Genomic DNA, 17,780 nt, shown 5'->3' with positions numbered 1-17,780 from the left:
CCACATACCGCACACACACCACACACACCCCACACACCCACACACACCACACACACCGCACACACCGCACACACCTCACACACCGCACACACACCACACACACCCCACACACCCACACACACGCACACACCCTCACACACACCACACACACCACACACACCACATACCGCACACACACCACACACACCCCACACACCCACACACACGCACACACCCTCACACACCGCACACACCTCACACACACCACATACCGCACACACACCACACACACCGCACACACCGCACACACCTCACACACCCTCACACACCCTCACACACCGCACACACCGCACACACCACACACCACACACCGCACATACACACCACACACACCGTGCTCTGCACACCCCGTGCTCTACACACACCGCACATACCTGTTTTGTACCCCCGCAAAGAACCTGCTCATTCTCGGCACCGTCATGTGGTCCCCATGCACCACCTTAAATTGGATTAGGCTTAACCTCACACACGGCGAGGACGCATTCACCCTCCGCAAGGCCTCGACCCATCCCGGCCCGCACCTCACCACCCAGCTCCTCCTCCTATTTGCGCTTAATAATAATTATAATAATCTTTATTAGTGTCACAAGTAGGCTTACATTAACACTGCAATGAAGTTACTGTGAAAATCCCCTAGTCGCCACATTCCGGCGCCTGTTCGGGTACACTGAGGGAGAATTCAGAATGTCCAATTCACCGAACAGCACGTCTTTCGGGACTTGCGGGAGGAAACCGGAGCCCCTGTAACTCACCTCCTGACCCCCCCCCCCCCCCAAGCCTGTCCACAAGTCAGGAGTGTGATGGAATACTCTCCACTTGCCTGGATGAGAGCAGCTCCAACAACACTCAAGAAGCTCAACACCATCCAGGACAAAGCAGCCCCGCTTGATTGCTCCCCTTCCACAAACATTCAAACCCTCCACCACCGACGCACAGCGGCAGCCGTGTGTACCATCTACAAGATGCACTGCAGCAATTCGCCAAGGTTCCTTAGACAGCACCTTCCAAACCCACGACCACTCCCATCTATAAGGACAAGAGCAGCAGATACCTGGGAACCCCACCACCTGGAGGTTCCCCTCCAAGTCACTCACCACCCTGACTTGGAAATATATCGCCGTTCCTTCACTATCGCTGTGGCTTCCTCCCTAACAGCACAGTGGGTGTACCTATACCTCAAGGATTGCAGCGGTTCAAGAAGGTAACTCACCACCATCTTCTGAAGGGCAACTAGGGATGGGCAATAAATGCTGGTCTAACCAGCGACGCCCACATCCCGTAAATGAATTTTTAAAAAAATTCCCATACTTAAGCCGTTGTGGAAAATCTCCTTCCCAGTGCAGCTGTACTTCAAAGAACAAAGAACAATACATCACAGAAACAGGCCTTTCGGCCCTCCAAGCCTGTACCGGTCATTATACCAACCTTGGCCAAAACCCTAAGCACTTCCTTGTGCCGTATCCCTCTATACCCGTCCTATCCATTTGTTTGTCAAGATGCCTTTTGAACGCCGTTAATGTATCTGCTTCCACAGTCTCCCCTGGCAACGCGTTCCAGGCACTCACCACCCTCTGTGTAAAAAACCTGCCTCGCACATCTCCTCTAAACTTTGCCCCACGGACCTTAAACCTATGCCCCCTGGTGACTGACCCCTCCATCCTGGGAATGAGTTCCTGTCCATCAATCTATCCAGCCTCTCGCATAGCTGACACCCTCCAGACCAGGCAACATCCTGGTAAACCTCCTCTGAACCCTCTCCAAAGCCTCCACATCCTTCTGGTAGTGTGGCGACCAGAATTGTGCGCAATATTCCAAGTGCGGCCTTACCAAGGTTCTATACAACTGTAGCATGACTTGCCAGTTTTTATACTTGATGCCCCATCCAATGAAGGCAAGCATTCCGTCTGCTTTCTTGACTACCTTGCCCACTTGTGTTGCCACTTTTAAAGATCTGTGGATCTGCACGCCCAGATCTCTCTGACTTTCTATATTCCTAAGAGTTGTGCCATTTACGGTATATTTACGGGCAGCACGGTAGCATTGTGGATAGCACAATTGCTTCACAGCTCCAGGGTCCCAGGTTCGATTCCCGGCTGTGTCACTGTCTGTGCGGAGTCTGCACGTTCTCCCCGTGTGTGCGTGGGTTTCTTCCGGGTGCTCCGGTTTCCTCCCACAGTCCAAAGATGTGCAGGTTAGGTGGATTGGCCATGACAAATTGCCCTTAGTGTCCAAAATTGCTCTTAGTGTTGGGTGGGGTTACTGGGTTATGGGGATAGGGTGGAGGTGTTGACCTTGGGTAGGGTGCTCTTTCCAAGAGCCGGTGCAGACTCGATGGGCCGAATGGCCTCCTTCTGCACTGTAAATTGTATGATATTTCCCCTCTATGTTAGACCTACCAAAATGCATGACCTCACATTTGTCTGGATTAAACTCCATTTGCCATTTCTCTGCCCAAGGCTCCAACCTATCTGTGTCCTGCTGCAGCTTCTGACAATCCTCAACACCATAGAGAATACAAGCGAGAACGTTCAGAGCTTGAAAGCTGCAGAACCCTGTGCAAGAAACTGATCGAAGAATTACTCAGCTCCAGGAAATTCATCTTCATATTGTTTTAGAAATTCATGACATTTTTGAAATGGTGTGGTATTATCTTCTTATCCTCAAAAATTATTCTCATTGCCCAATGGTGTGGAGCCTCACACAGAGAAAAGTATGGCTTTATTGCCATTGCTGATGGAAAGTAGATATTCTTTCCAAAATACCATTGGAAAAGCAACTTTTCTTTTTTTCCCTACAGGAATTTTATCACTTTCCTTTTGCATTATCTGGATTCGATAGAACCTCAGGCCTTCAATACCAATAGTCTTTGATGCAGCAGAGAACAGTAGGGCTGTGAGGGGCTTGTTTGGAATTGAAGATAATTTTCATTCTCCGGTTTGCCCTCAGTCTGCTTTGTGCAAACAGAAGATTTCTCAGAGAATCCTTATTTTGGTTCTTCTGGTTCAAGAGAATGCAAAGGTTGGTGTCCTCAGCCTTTTCTCTTGGATTAGTCTTTCGTTGACAAAAGGCTATCATCCTCAGCAGTCCTGATTTCACAATAACTTCATGGCAGTATTAAGCCTTCTTGTGACATTAATAAATATTATTATAAAGTCTGCACTCTGATTGGAAAGTTGTGTCCATTTTACTGAAATGGACTTTGCCTGCTCCTACATTCAGTTAAATCACAGCTGATCATCTCCCTCAATATCATTTCCCCACGCCATCCCCATATCTCTTGATTCCATCACTATCCAGAAATCTCTCATGCCTTGCTTGATCAATGCTCAATTGTTAAGTTTCCGCCCTCCTTTTGAGGTAGCGAGTTGCACAGGCTCACCATGCTCTGACTGGAGAAATTTTAAATGCCTGAAGTAGTAATTTCTGACTGAGATCTAAATAAAATCTGCCAAGACAAAAAATTATAGTTTGATCCACCATCTCAGTCCTAAATGACCTGCTCGTTATTCTCAGACTGTGTCCCCTGGTTCTAGACTCACCAGCATTGGGTCAAATACTATCCACATTCAACCTGTCCCACCCTTTAAAATACTGTTGTCATCTGAGAGTACCTTTAAGAAATGGATGTTTATCAAACAGCTGCAGTGGGTGTACCTTTAAGAAATGGGTGTTTATCAAATAGCTGCAGTGATGTCAGAGTGTGGGTGGAGCTGGGCTGTCTGTATGCTTTTACTTTCGTTTTTGAGCTGACAGCTACAGTGTGTGTTTAGTTTTGTTTTCAGAGTTGGGGCTGCATCCAGCCAAACAGAGTGTAATTTTGATCTCTCTCTGCATGAAAAGAATGTCTTCAGATCATTGCTAATTTAAAAGTGATAACTGCTCTCAGGAGAGAATTTCAACCTGCTGTCTTTGTTAAAGAGGGTATTTGTCTTTTGAGGAAAGGTATTTGTCTCTGCTAGGAAAGATTAAGGGTTACTTATAGAGTACTGTATTCTTTGGGGGGAGTATTTGAGTTGATAGTTGCTAAGATGTTTACTGTGTGTTTATAAAATGTTAACTGGATTCACATAATAAGCATTGTTTTAATTTAAAAGTACTTTAGATCTCTGTTGCATCACACCTGTAAAGTGGCCCCTTGTGTTCCCCATGCCACAATCTATTAAAAGTGTGGGTCAGGTGAACTCCATGATACACTTTGGGGTTCTCTAAACTCTGGCCCGTAATACTGTACCTTTCTATGAGATCACTTCTCATTGTTCGAAACTCTGAGGATAAAGGCCCAATTTCCTCAATCTCTCCTCAGAAGACAATCCCCCAACCCAGGGATTCTTCTGGTGAACTTCCTCTACGGCAAATATATCTTTCCTTACATAGGAGACGAAAACTGTCCTCACTACTCCAGGTGATGGTCTATCAGGAGTCATGGACTAGAGTCTTGAGAGAGAGGATGGAACACACTGATCAGGAGCAATCTATATTTTCTGGAAACTCTCTAGATTGTGTTAATAAACTAGTTTCAAGCAAGTAGCAGAGTACAAATAGAGTCTGTCTAAGGGAAGATAGGTCACAGAAACCAGTAACCAAAAAACATGTCAAGGGTACTGGGACTATCCAAAACAGTGTTGTTTCCTTGGAAGGAAAGAATTGCATTTCTGTAGCACCTGTCAAACCTAACAATGTCCCTAAATTCTTACAGCCATTGCAGCACTTTTGAGGTACTGTCACTGGCTTGCTATCAGAAATGTGACAGTCAATTCAAATAACAATGCTGATAATGACCGGATACTCTGCTTTAGTGAAGGTGGATGAGGGACAGAGGACAGAGGAGCAGAGTAGATATTTCGACCCTTTGCGCCTGCTCTGCCATTCACTATGATCCTGTCTCTCAATTTCATACTCCAGCAGTCTCCCAATACCATCCACACCTTTAGGGCCTATTTATCAATTTCCTTCTTCAATACACTCAATGATTTGGCCTCCGCAGCATCTGTGGTAGAGATTTCCACAGCTTCACCACCCTCTGAGTGAAGAGGTTTCTCCTCACCTCAGTCCCAAATGGCCCACCCCATATCCCGAGACTGTGACCCCTTATTCCAGACCCCCAGCCAGAGGAAACAACATCTCTGAGGTATGTCCAGCCCTGTCAGAATCTTATATGTATCAATGATCGTCGGGCTAACGCCCCTGGTCTTCTTCCCAAGGTGCCATGGGATCTCTCACATCCAGCTGACGGGACAGACATGCTTTAACATATCATCCAGAAAATGGTAACTCTGAAGCACCATGTTTCCTTCATACTGAACTTAAGAGTCAGCCTAGATTTTGGGCTCAAATCTCTGGAATGGGATCGGAACCCGGAACGTTCTGACTCAAAGGCAAGGAAACTCCCCACTGATTTAATTGGCTCACAGTTTCCACAAAGATCTGCAAATTTGCCTGCAAACAGAACAGTTGCTCGAAGTTATAATTACTGACTAGAAAGATAAAATGTCATCTTTTGGTGATTAATTAACAAAAAACACTCATGAAACTAAGAAGAGACAGCAACACTTTTTACATTCCACAGAAACCCTGGGCAACGAGACTATGCAGACTCCAAATGGACACAGAGCAATCACACCGGGCGGGATTCTCCGTCCCGCCGTGCCAGATTTCTGGTTCAGCATGCCGTCGGGATTCTCCGTTTCGCCGGCTGGCCAATGGCGTTTCGCATTGTGGGGCAGCCCCACGCTGTCCCGGGCTGCCGGCAAAATGGAGCATCACGACGGCAGAGAATTCAGCCCAGAGAATTCAATCATATTGATTCCACATAAAGACACGCAAGACTGTATAAATTCCATGGTTCCATACAAATACAGAACAATGCCAACAACAGAATCCACACAGAATTCTCAGCAGTTTGATTTCTAAAGTTGTTAATAACTCACCATTCTTAGATAGTTCATCAGGCTGGTTCCATGTTGCCAAATCTGTGCAGAGGCACAGGACAAGGGTTTGACAGCAATTTCCTGGCTGCGGTTAAGTTCATGGACAGCGGTGATGATGACATAGACAGCATCAAACAAGAGTGCAGAGGAGAGCTAGGTGCAAGAGGCAGAAGATCATTTCTGGAGAGAGTTAGAAATATGGTTCATCAAAGTTCAGAAGTAAATTCAATGTGAATGTGGAAATTTAATTGTAACTATTTCCTCCCATTTTAAATGAAATGTTTAATTTTAAAAAAATTGAGATATCAATCTTGAATGAGATTTAAAATGCCTGAAGCAGTAATTTCTTACTGAGATCTAAATAAAATTATAGTTTGACTCACCATTAAAATTAACTTAAAGAACCAAAGCTATCACCTAATATTTTTTCAAATTAAGGAAAAATTCTCCAACATCAAATCTGCAGTTTTTAATGAATATTCATAGAGTGAGAGATGCCTCCACTCTTCACATTAGTCAATGTAAAAACCAGCTCAGCTGAGGGTAGCTTCAGAAAGGCTGAATTTGAAGATCAGGAGCTGGATTCTCCTGAGTCGCACCGTCAGTCACAGAAGTTCCGATGCAGCGGAGAATCCGCAGTCAGGGTAGAAAACAAGATCAGCGCCCTTTCCTGATGCTGCGGCCCCGGCTGGAGACAGTATCAAGGTTCGCGGTCACACCAGCAGGAGGCTGCAAATAGGTCGAAATAACCAATTTGCATTCTATTAATGAGCTGGGCACTGGATTCGCCACGATTCTGTGGCCCTCTGGGCCAGAATTCACGTGGGCATGGGTTGGTGCAAACAAAGAACAAAGAACAAAGAAATGTACAGCACAGGAACAGGCCCTTCGGCCCTCCAAGCCCGTGCCGACCATACTGCCCGACTAAACTACAATCTTCTACACTTCCTGGGTCCGTATCCTTCTATTCCCATCCTATTCATATATTTGTCAAGATGCCCCTTAAATGTCCCTATCGTCCCTGCTTCCACAACCTCCTCCGGTAGCGAGTTCCAGGTACCCACTACCCTCTGCGTAAAAAACTTGCCTCGTACATCTACTCTAAACCTTGCCCCTCTCACCTTAAACCTATGCCCCCTAGTAATTGACCCCTCTACCCTGGGGAAAAGCCTCTGACTATCCACTCTGTCTATGCCCCTCATAATTTTGTATACCTCTATCAGGTCGCCCCTCAACCTCCTTCGTTCCAGTGAGAACAAACCGAGTTTATTCAACCGCTCCTCATAGCTTATGCCCTCCATACCAGGCAACATTCTGGTAAATCTCTTCTGCACCCTCTCTAAAGCCTCCACATCCTTCTGGTAGTGTGGCGACCAGAATTGAACACTATACTCCAAGTGTGGCCTAACTAAGGTTCCATACAGTCACAGATTCGTCAACATGGCCCTGACACAGTGGAACTCGCGGTGGGCCATGGGGATAAGTATTTAAGGTAGGTGCTCCCCAAGTCCATCAGAGGACCTCTGTTCCCTCCGCAACGCAAATCCTGACTACCCAGCCCCCTAACCAGAGATCCCCATCAGACCACCATGAGAGACCCCTATCAGGGAACCCCACCAGAAACCCGATCAAACCCCCCGAACAGATCCCCCCCACCGAGACTCCGATGAGAGACCTTCACAACAGACCCCCACCATCAGAGACCCCCCCAAGAGACCCACACCAGAGTTCCTATCTGATCCCCACCGGACCACCCCACCAGAGACTCACATCAGACCCTACCGGAGACCCCTCATAACAGGGAACCCCCAAATGTTTATAAACATCCATGAGTTAAGTGCTTTCATTTCTTTTTCTCAACAGAATGCACTTACCTGCTTTTGATATGGTCATGAGCAGTCAATCGTAGCTAGATGTTTATAAACATTGCGGTTAGTTTCACAGAATAGAAACCTCGCAGATCAGAGGATGAAATGAAAAAATGAAAATTGCTTATTGTCACAAGTAGGCTTCAATTAAGTTACTGTGAAAAGCCTCTAGTCGCCACATTCCGGCGCCTGTTCGGGGAGGCTGGTACGGGAATTGAACCGTGCTGCTGGCCTGCTTTAAAAGCCAGCGATTTAGCCCAGTGTGCTAAACCAGATCTGAGTGGGTTTAAAGCCTAGTGATGTGGTTTTGGTTGTCTACTAAGTTACAGTTGCTACTTTCGAGACATCTGTCTGAGGAAGCAGGTATGAAGCACAGGTGAGTGATAAGCAGTTTTTTTTTCACTGTTTCTGCCTGGACTGCACTTTAATTCCAGGCAGGAGTGACTGATGGTCGGGGAGGGGGGGGGTTTCTCTGATATGGGGGATGGATTCTATTAAATGGGGGGGGGGGAAATTCCTGTTATGGGGTGTTCCCCGTTATGGGGGTCGCTGGTGGACGGTCTGTGGTGGGGATCTCTGGTTGGGGGAGTCTGATGGGGGTCTCTGGTAGAAGTCTTTGATGGGGGTCTTATGGGTGGTTTATTGGGGGTCTCTGGTGGGGGGTCTCAGGTGGGAGGGTCAGTGGAGGCCGTCTGATCAAAATGGCAGCCCAATAGCGGGATCCACGACGGAATCCCCTGTGACCCCCATATGACCTTGTTCATGGCAAAGGGGCACTGAACTGTTTCTGAGCGTTGCCTCCAGGGCCAGCGCGGAATAGAAGGGATTCAGCTCCGGTGGGAGAACAAAAGGTGCGATCTGACAGGAAAAGCACTAAGTACGGTAGTGAGCGTGATTTACTGGGTATCGGACGTCAATTAGGGCCGGTAAAGATGCCTCCATGGGTTCCATGGTGAAAATGGCTGCCCCGCCAGCTGATTCGCCTGGACTGCACCCGGCAGCTCCCCACTAATGAGTGAGAACAGCACATTAACCGCTCCCTCCAGACAGCATGTTCCCATTCCACTGTGCAGCCCAGCCCTCCAGTCCGGTTATGCCATCCTGGCCAGACTGTTGGACACGGTGGAGTCCAGACGGACACCCTGTTCCCTGGAGGGGGTCGGAAGGTCAACCACGGGTCAGCCAGTGCTGCCTGGGAGGCAGAGGCAGCTCACGGTGTGCCACAAGAAGGACCCACCTGCCATCCCAGACCTCCCCCTCAATGAGTCAGCAGCTGGCACCGCACCCCCCTCCCCCACAGCACAATACCATGTCTGTGCCCTAGCACACCCTGGCACCCACTGGCACAACTCACCCATGCCCATGTTACAGACGTCTGGTAAGCTCTCAACAGCGGTTAAGAGACTGAACCAGAGCCATAAATTTAAAAAAAAAAATTTTTTATTAAAATATTTTATTGAAAATTTTTGGTCAACCAACACAGTACATTGTGCATCCTTTACACAATATTATAACAACACAAATAACAATGACCTATTTTATAAACAAAAATTGAATAAATAATAAATAACAAAAATGAAAACTAACCCTAATTGGCAACTGCCTTATCACAAGTAACACTGTCCAAAAATATAATTTAACAGTCCAATATATAATTATCTGTAGCAACGACCTATACATATTATACAGTATATATTAACAATCCTGAGAGTCCTTCTGGTTCCTCCTCCCCCCCCCCCTCCCCCCCCCCCTCCCCCCCCACCCCCGATCCTGGGCTGCTGCTGCTGCCTTCTTTTTTCCATTCCATCTATCTTTCTGCGAGGTATTCGACGAACGGTTGCCACCGCCTGGTGATCCCTTGAGCCGACCCCCTTAGAACGAACTTAATCCGCTCTAGCTTTATAAACCCTGCCATGTCATTTATCCAGGTCTCCACCCCCGGGGGCTTGGCTTCTTTACACATTAGCAATATCCTGCGCCGGGCTACTAGGGACGCATAGGCCAAAACATCGGCCTCTCTCGCCTCCTGCACTCCCGGCTCTTGTGCAACCCCAAATATAGCCAACCGCCAGCTTGGTTCGACCCGGACCCCCACTACTTTTGAAAGCACCTTTGTCACCCCCATCCAAAACCCCTGTAGTACCGGGCATGACCAAAACATATGGGTATGATTCGCTGGGCTTCTCGAGCACCTCGCACACCTATCCTCCACCCCAAAAAATTTACTGAGCCGTGCTCCAGTCATATGCGCCCTGTGTAATACCTTAAACTGAATCAGGCTTAGCCTAGCACACGAGGACGACGAGTTTACCCTGCTTAGGGCATCTGCCCACAGCCCCTCCTCGATCTCCTCCCCCAGCTCTTCTTCCCATTTCCCTTTTAATTCATCTACCATAGTCTCCCCTTCGTCCCTCATTCCCCTATATATATCTGACACCTTACCATCCCCCACCCATGTCTTTGAGATCACTCTGTCCTGCACCTCTTGTGTCGGGAGCTGCCGAAATTCCCTCACCTGTTGCCTCGCAAAAGCCCTCAGTTGCATATACCTGAATGCATTCCCTTGGGGCAACCCATATTTCTCGGTCAGCGCTCCCAGACTCGCGAACTTCCCATCCACAAACAGATCTTTCAGTTGCGTTATTCCTGCTCTTTGCCACATTCCATATCCCCCATCCATTCCCCCCGGGGCAAACCTATGGGTGTTTCTTATCGGGGACCCCCCCAAGGCTCCAGTCTTTCCCCTATGCCGTCTCCACTGTCCCCAAATCTTCAGTGTAGCCACCACCACCGGGCTTGTGGTGTAGTTCCTCGGTGAGAACGGCAATGGGGCTGTCACCATAGCCTATAGGCTAGTCCCCCTACAGGACGCCCTCTCTAATCTCTTCCACGCCGCTCCCTCCTCCTCTCCCATCCACTTACTCACCATTGAAATATTAGCGGCCCAATAATACTCACTTAGGCTCGGTAGTGCCAGCCCCCCCCTATCCCTGCTACGCTGTAAGAATCCCTTCCTCACTCTCGGGGTCTTCCCGGCCCACACAAAACCCATGATGCTCTTTTCAATCCTTTTAAAAAAAGATTTTTTAAATTTTAAGACTGTGCAGAAAGATCGCTAAGAAATACATAGAACATAGAACATAGAAAATACAGCACAGAACAGGCCCTTCGGCCCACGATGTTGTGCCGAACCTTTGTCCTAGATTAATCATAGATTATCATTGAATCTACAGTGCAGAAGGAGGCCACTCGGCCCTTTGAGTCTGCACCGGCTCTTGGAAAGAGCACCCTACCCAAACTCAACACCTCCACCCAACATCAAGGGCAATTTTGGACATTAAGGGCAATTTATCATTGGCCAATTCACCTAACCTGCACATCTTTGGACTGTGGGAGGAAACCGGAGCACCCAGAGGAAACCCACGCAGACACGGGGAGGATGTGCAGACTCCGCACAGACAGTGACCCAAGCCGGAATCGAACCTGGGACCCTGGAGCTGTGAAGCATTGTGCTATCCACAATGCTACCGTGCTGCTCTTAAGAACAAATAAATCTACATAATATCATTTTACCGTAATCCATGTACCTATCCAATAGCTGCTTGAAGGTCCCTAATGTTTCCGACTCAACTACTTCCACAGGCAGTGCATTCCATGCCCCCACTACTCTCTGGGAAAAGAACCTACCTCTGATATCGCTCCTATATCTTCCACCTTTCACCTTAAATTTATGTCCCCTTGTAATGGTTTGTTCCACCCGGGGAAAAAGTCTCTGACTGCCTACTCTATCTATTCCCCTGATCATCTTATAAACCTCTATCAAGTCGCCCCTCATCCTTCTCCGTTCTAATGAGAAAAGGCCTAGCACCCTCAACCTTTCCTCGTAAGACCTACTCTCCATTCCAGGCAACATCCTGGTAAATCTTCTTTGCACCTTTTCCAAAGCTTCCACATCCTTCCTAAAATGAGGCGACCAGAACTGTACACAGTACTCCAAATGTGGCCTTACCAAAGTTTTGTACAGCTGCATCATCACCTCACGGCTCTTAAATTCAATCCCTCTGTTAATGAACGCGAGCACACCATAGGCCTTCTTCACAGCTCTATCCACTTGAGTGGCAACTTTCAAAGATGTATGAACATAGACCCCAAGATCTCTCTGCTCCTCCACATTGCCAAGAACTCTACCGTTAACCCTGTATTCCGCATTCATATTTGTCCTTCCAAAATGGACAACCTCACACTTTTCAGGGTTAAACTCCATCTGCCACTTCTCAGCCCAGCTCTGCATCCTACCTATGTCTCTTTGCAGCCGACAACAGCCCTCCTCACTATCCACAACTCCACCAATCTTCGTATCGTCTGCAAATTTACTGACCCACCCTTCAACTCCCTTGTCCAAGTCATTAATGAAAATCACAAACAGCAGAGGACCCAGAACTGATCCCTGCGGTACGCCACTGGTAACTGGGATCCAGGCTGAATATTTACCATCCACCACCACTCTCTGACTTCTATCGGTTAGCCAGTTCGTTATCCAACTGGCCAAATTTCCCACTATCCCATGCCTCCTTACTTTCTGCATAAACCTACCATGGGGAACCTTATCAAATGTCTTACTAAAATCCATGTACACTACATCCACTGCTTTACCTTCATCCACATGCTTGGTCACCTCCTCAAAGAATTCAATAAGTCTTGTAAGGCAAGACCTACCCCTCACAAATCCGTGCTGACTATCCCTAATCAAGCAGTGTCTTTCCAGATGCTCAGAAATCCTACCCTTCAGTACCCTTTCCATTACTTTGCCTACCACCGAAGTAAGACTAACTGGCCTATAATTCCCAGGGTTATCCCTAGTTCCTTTTTTGAACAGGGGCACGACATTCGCCACTCTCCAATCCCCTGGTACCACCCCTGTTGACAGTGAGGACGAAAAGATCATTGCCAACGGCTCTGCAATTTCATCTCTTGCTTCCCATAGAATCCTTGGATATATCCCGTCAGGCCCGGGGGACTTGTCTATCCTCAAGTTTTTCCAAAATGCCCAACACATCTTCCTTCCTAACAAGTATTTCCTCGAGCTTACCAATCTGTTTCACACTGTCCTCTCCAACAATATCGCCCCTCTCATTTGTAAATACAGAAGAAAAGTACTCGTTCAAGACCTCTCCTATCTCTTCAGACTCAATGCACAATCTCCCGCTACTGTCCTTGATCGGACCTACCCTCGCTCTAGTCATTCTCATATTTCTCACATATGTGTAAAAGGCCTTGGGGTTTTCCTTGATCCTACCCGCCAAAGATTGTTCATGCCCTCTCTTAGCTCTCCTAATCCCTTTTTTCAGTTCCCTCCTGGCTATCTTGTATCCCTCCAATGCCCTGTCTGAACCTTGTTTCCTCAGCCTTACATAAGTCTCCTTTTTCCTCTTAACAAGACATACAACCTCTCTTGTCAACCATGGTTCCCTCACTCGACCATCTCTTCCCTGCCTGACAGGGACATACATATCAAGGACACGTAGCACCTGTTCCTTGAACAAGTTCCACATTTCACTTGTGTCCTTCCCTGCCAGTCTATGTTCCCAACTTATGCATTTCAATTCTTGTCTGACAACATCGTATTTACCCTTCCCCCAATTGTAAACCTTGCCCTGTTGCACGTACCTATCCCTCTCCATTACTAAAGTGAAAGTCACAGAATTGTGGTCACTATCTCCAAAATGCTCCCCCACTAACAAATCTATCACTTGCCCTGGTTCATTACCCAGCACTAAATCCAATATTGCCCCTCCTCTGGTCGGACAATCTACATACTGCGTTAGAAAAGCTTCCTGGACACACTGCACAAACACCACCCCATCCAAACTATTTGATCTAAAGAGTTTCCACTCAATATTTGGGAAGTTAAAGTCGCCCATGACTACTACCCTATGACTTCTGCACCTTTCCAAAATCTGTAGGATGCAGAGCTGGGCTGAGAAGTGGCAGATGGAGTTTAACCCTGAAAAGTGTGAGGTTGTCCATTTTGGAAGGACAAATATGAATGCGGAATACAGGGTTAACGGTAGAGTTCTTGGCAATGTGGAGGAGCAGAGAGATCTTGGGGTCTATGTTCATACATCTTTGAAAGTTGCCACTCAAGTGGATAGAGCTGTGAAGAAGGCCTATGGTGTGCTCGCGTTCATTAACAGAGGGATTGAATTTAAGAGCCGTGAGGTGATGATGCAGCTGTACAAAACTTTGGTAAGGCCACATTTGGAGTACTGTGTACAGTTCTGGTCGCCTCATTTTAGGAAGGATGTGGAAGCTCTGGAAAAGGTGCAAAGAAGATTTACCAGGATGTTGCCTGGAATGGAGAGTAGGTCTTACGAGGAAAGGTTGAGGGTGCTAGGCCTTTTCTCATTAGAGCGGAGAAGGATGAGGGGCGACTTGATAGAGGTTTATAAGATGATCAGGGGAATAGATAGAGTAGACAGTCAGAGACTTTTTCCCCGGGTGGAACACACCATTACAAGGGGACATAAATTTAAGGTGAAAGGTGGAAGATATAGGAGGGATATCAGAGGTAGGCTCTTTACCCAGAGAGTAGTGGGGGCATGGAATGCACTGCCTGTGGAAGTAGTTGAGTCGGAAACATTAGGGACCTTCAAGCAGCTATTGGATAGGTACATGGATTACGGTAAAATGATATAGTGTAGATTTATTTGTTCTTAAGGGCAGCACGGTAGCATTGTGCATAGCACAATTGCTTCACAGCTCCATGGTCCCAGGTTCGATTCCGGATTGGGTCATTGTCTGTGCGGAGTCTGCACGTCCTCCCCGTGTCTGCGTGGGTTTCCTCCGGGTGCTCCGGTTTCCTCCCACAGTCCAAAGATGTGCGGGTTAGGTGAATTGGCCAATGATAAATTGCCCTTAATGTCCAAATTGCCCTTGGTGTTGGGTGGAGGTGTTGAGTTTGGGTAGGGTGCTCTTTCCAAGAGCCGGTGCAGACTCAAAGGGCCGAATGGCCTCCTTCTGCACTGTAAATTCAATGATAATCTATGATTAATCTAGGACAAAGGTTCGGCACAACATCGTGGGCCGAAGGGCCTGTTCTGTGCTGTATTTTCTATGTTCTATGTTCTATGTTCTGTTTCCCAATCTGTTCCTCCACATCTCTGCTACTATTGGGGGGCCTATAGAAAACTCCTAACAAGGTGACTGCTGCTTTCCTATTTCTGACTTCAACCCATACTACCTCAATAGGGTGATACTCCTCGAACTGCCTTTCTGCAGCTGTTATACTATCTCTAATTAATAATGCCACCCCCCCCCCCCCCACCTCTTTTACCACCCTCCCTAATCTTATTGAAACATCTATAACCAGGGACCTCCAACAACCATTTCTGCCCCTCTTCTATCCAAGTTTCCGTGATGGCCACCACATCGTAGTCCCAAGTACCGATCCATGCCTTAAGTTCACCCACCTTATTCCTGATGCTTCTTGCGTTGAAGTATACACACTTCAACCCATCTCCGTGCCTGCAAGTGCTCTCCTTTGTCAGTGTTCCCTTCCCCACTGCCTCACTACACGCTTTGGCGTCCTGAATATCGGCTACCTTAGTTGCTGGACTACAAATCCGGTTCCCATTCCCCTGCCAAATTAGTTTAAACCCTCCCGAAGAGTACTAGAAAACCTCCCTCCCAGGACATTGGTGCCCCTCTGGTTCAGATGCAACCCATCCTGCTTGTACAGGCCCCACCTTCCCCAGAATGCGCTCCAATTATCCAAATACCTGAAGCCCTCCCTCCTACACCATTCCTGCAGCCACGTGTTCAACTGCAATCTCTCCCTATTCCTAGCCTCGCTATCACGTGGCACCGGCAACAAACCAGAGATGACAACTCTGTCTGTCCTGGCTTTTAACTTCCAGCCTAACTCCCTAAACTTGTTTATTACCTCCACACCCCTTTTCCTACCTATGTCGTTGGTACCAATGTGCACCACGACTTCTGGCTGCTCCCCCTCCCCCTTAAGGATCCTGAAGACACGATCCGAGACATCCCTGGCCCTGGCACCCGGGAGGCAACATACCTTCCGGGAGTCTCGCACGCGACCACAGAATCTCCTATCTATTCCCCTAACCATTGAATCTCCTACAACTATTGCTTTTCTATTCTCCCCCCTTCCCTTCTGAGCCCCAGAGCCAGACTCAGTGCCAGAGACCTGGCCGCTAGGGCCTTCCCCCGGTAGGTCATCCCCCCCAACAGCATCCAAAACGGTATACTTGTTTTGAAGGGGAACGGCCACGAAGGATCCCTGCACTGTCTGCCTGTTTGTTTTTTTCCCCCTGACTGTAACCCAGCTATTCTTGTCCTGTACCTTGGGTGTGGTTACCTCCCTGTAACTCTTCTCAATCACCCCCTCTGCCTCCCGGATGATCCGAAGTTCATCCAGCTTCAGCTCCAGTTCCCTAACACGGTCTTTGAGGAGCTGAAGTTGGGTGCACTTCCCGCAGGTATAGTCAGCGGGGACACCGGTGGTATCCCTCACCACCCACATCCTACAGGAGGAGCATGCAACTGGCCTAGCCTCCATCCCTACTTACCTGACAGAATATAGCTGCCCTGTGGACTAACTAGATCTCCGCCCTCCGACTCTGCTCCCAGTCAGCTACACTTTCTGTAAACTCCTGGCTCTCTTCGCACTCTTTGCGGAAATGTCGGAAACAAAATGAAAGGAGCACCTTACTCCCTCCTCACCTAACTCCCTTGGTCACCAAACTCTTACTATAGCACTCAAAAAGCACCAAATTCAGCACTCAGTGCAAACGATTTAGTATTTAATGAACAAACTTTATTAAAACAAAAGAAAAGAAAACAGTATTTAAACTTTGAAAATTCAACTCTAACACTAACAGATTGCATGTAGTTTTGTAACATTAACACACTAGGTCCTATTAAACAGCACTTTAAATAAACCTTCAGTTCTCATTCCAGTTACACAGGCAGGCAAAGTCAATAATCACACTTAGGAAGCAATGTGTCTTCTGTTAGGGACATTCTTTCATAACCCTTTTCCAAAGCCTGCCTTGTGGCAACTGTTATGACCTCTTTCAGTCGATTTCCAAAGCCTTCTCCTCTGTAACTGTTAAGAGCATCATTCTTGCTCTCTCTCTCTCTCTAAGCTCCTCCCAGCCCCTCAAACAAATGTTCTCTGCTGGGATCTCCAGGCATGATCCATTAACGTTAACTAGGCTAATTGCCCACTCCCTTTTATACAAAACAGAGCCATGCTATTGATTTGAAACTAACCTCCCATTGACAGACAAAGAGGCCATCATGTAATGGGCTAATAGCTGGTCAGACAGGAATGTCGGAAGAACAATGGATCTGGGGCATCCCGTGTATTCCTACTAATGAGTCTAAGTCTGACCTGACAAAGTAACTCGGCCAGATATGGGCGTATCCCTCTGACTCCTTGCTAGCAGTATTTTCCCTCAGTCAGTTTCACCCCTAAATTACCTGCTACATCTTGAATATAATTTCTGGACCCAATTTCCTAATATCTCCCTCGAGTAACACCTCCCTTCCTAGAAGAAAAGTAACCATCAATACACACAGATGGCTTAATTTTCTGAACCCTTTTTAATTTTAAACATTGCTTAAGATTACATACAGTTTCCATTCTATACGGTACACATCTTTTTTCATTTTCAAACAAACAAACATCACATAAATATGTATCGTCTTTTCCCATATCACAGTCATGATGAGCATCAGCAATCACATTTTCTTTCTGACACTTTTGCATTAGTTATGTCCAAGTAGTTCTGGTATCAGACCTAAAAGTGGCCTCGGTGACAATCTCCATAATCACAACAAAACTGCATCAGTAACTCAGTTACATGCAGTTGTCTGGCTTTACCCAGAGGATGGTGATGGTCTGGAATGCACTGCCTGG

At 47.3% G+C, this 17,780-nt stretch overlaps 1 protein-coding gene across 1 annotated transcript in view; it reads right to left on the bottom strand.

Annotated features, from left to right (window-relative positions):
* grik4 (glutamate receptor, ionotropic, kainate 4) overlaps positions 1 to 17,780 on the bottom strand; it is a 229,470-nt gene that overhangs the window by 119,611 nt on the left and 92,079 nt on the right. Inside the window, exon 9 of the mRNA XM_072487735.1 lies at positions 5,967 to 6,119. Within this exon, the coding sequence (XP_072343836.1) occupies positions 5,967 to 6,119 (153 nt within the window). The remainder of the gene's footprint in view (positions 1 to 5,966; positions 6,120 to 17,780) is intronic.

The sequence above is a fragment of the Scyliorhinus torazame genome, chromosome 21 (genome assembly GCF_047496885.1).
Source record: "Scyliorhinus torazame isolate Kashiwa2021f chromosome 21, sScyTor2.1, whole genome shotgun sequence".
In the NCBI taxonomy this organism is placed as follows: Eukaryota; Metazoa; Chordata; class Chondrichthyes; order Carcharhiniformes; family Scyliorhinidae; genus Scyliorhinus; species Scyliorhinus torazame.
Note: the sequence above shows the minus strand (reverse complement) of the source record. Positions and strands in the feature narration are given on the sequence as shown.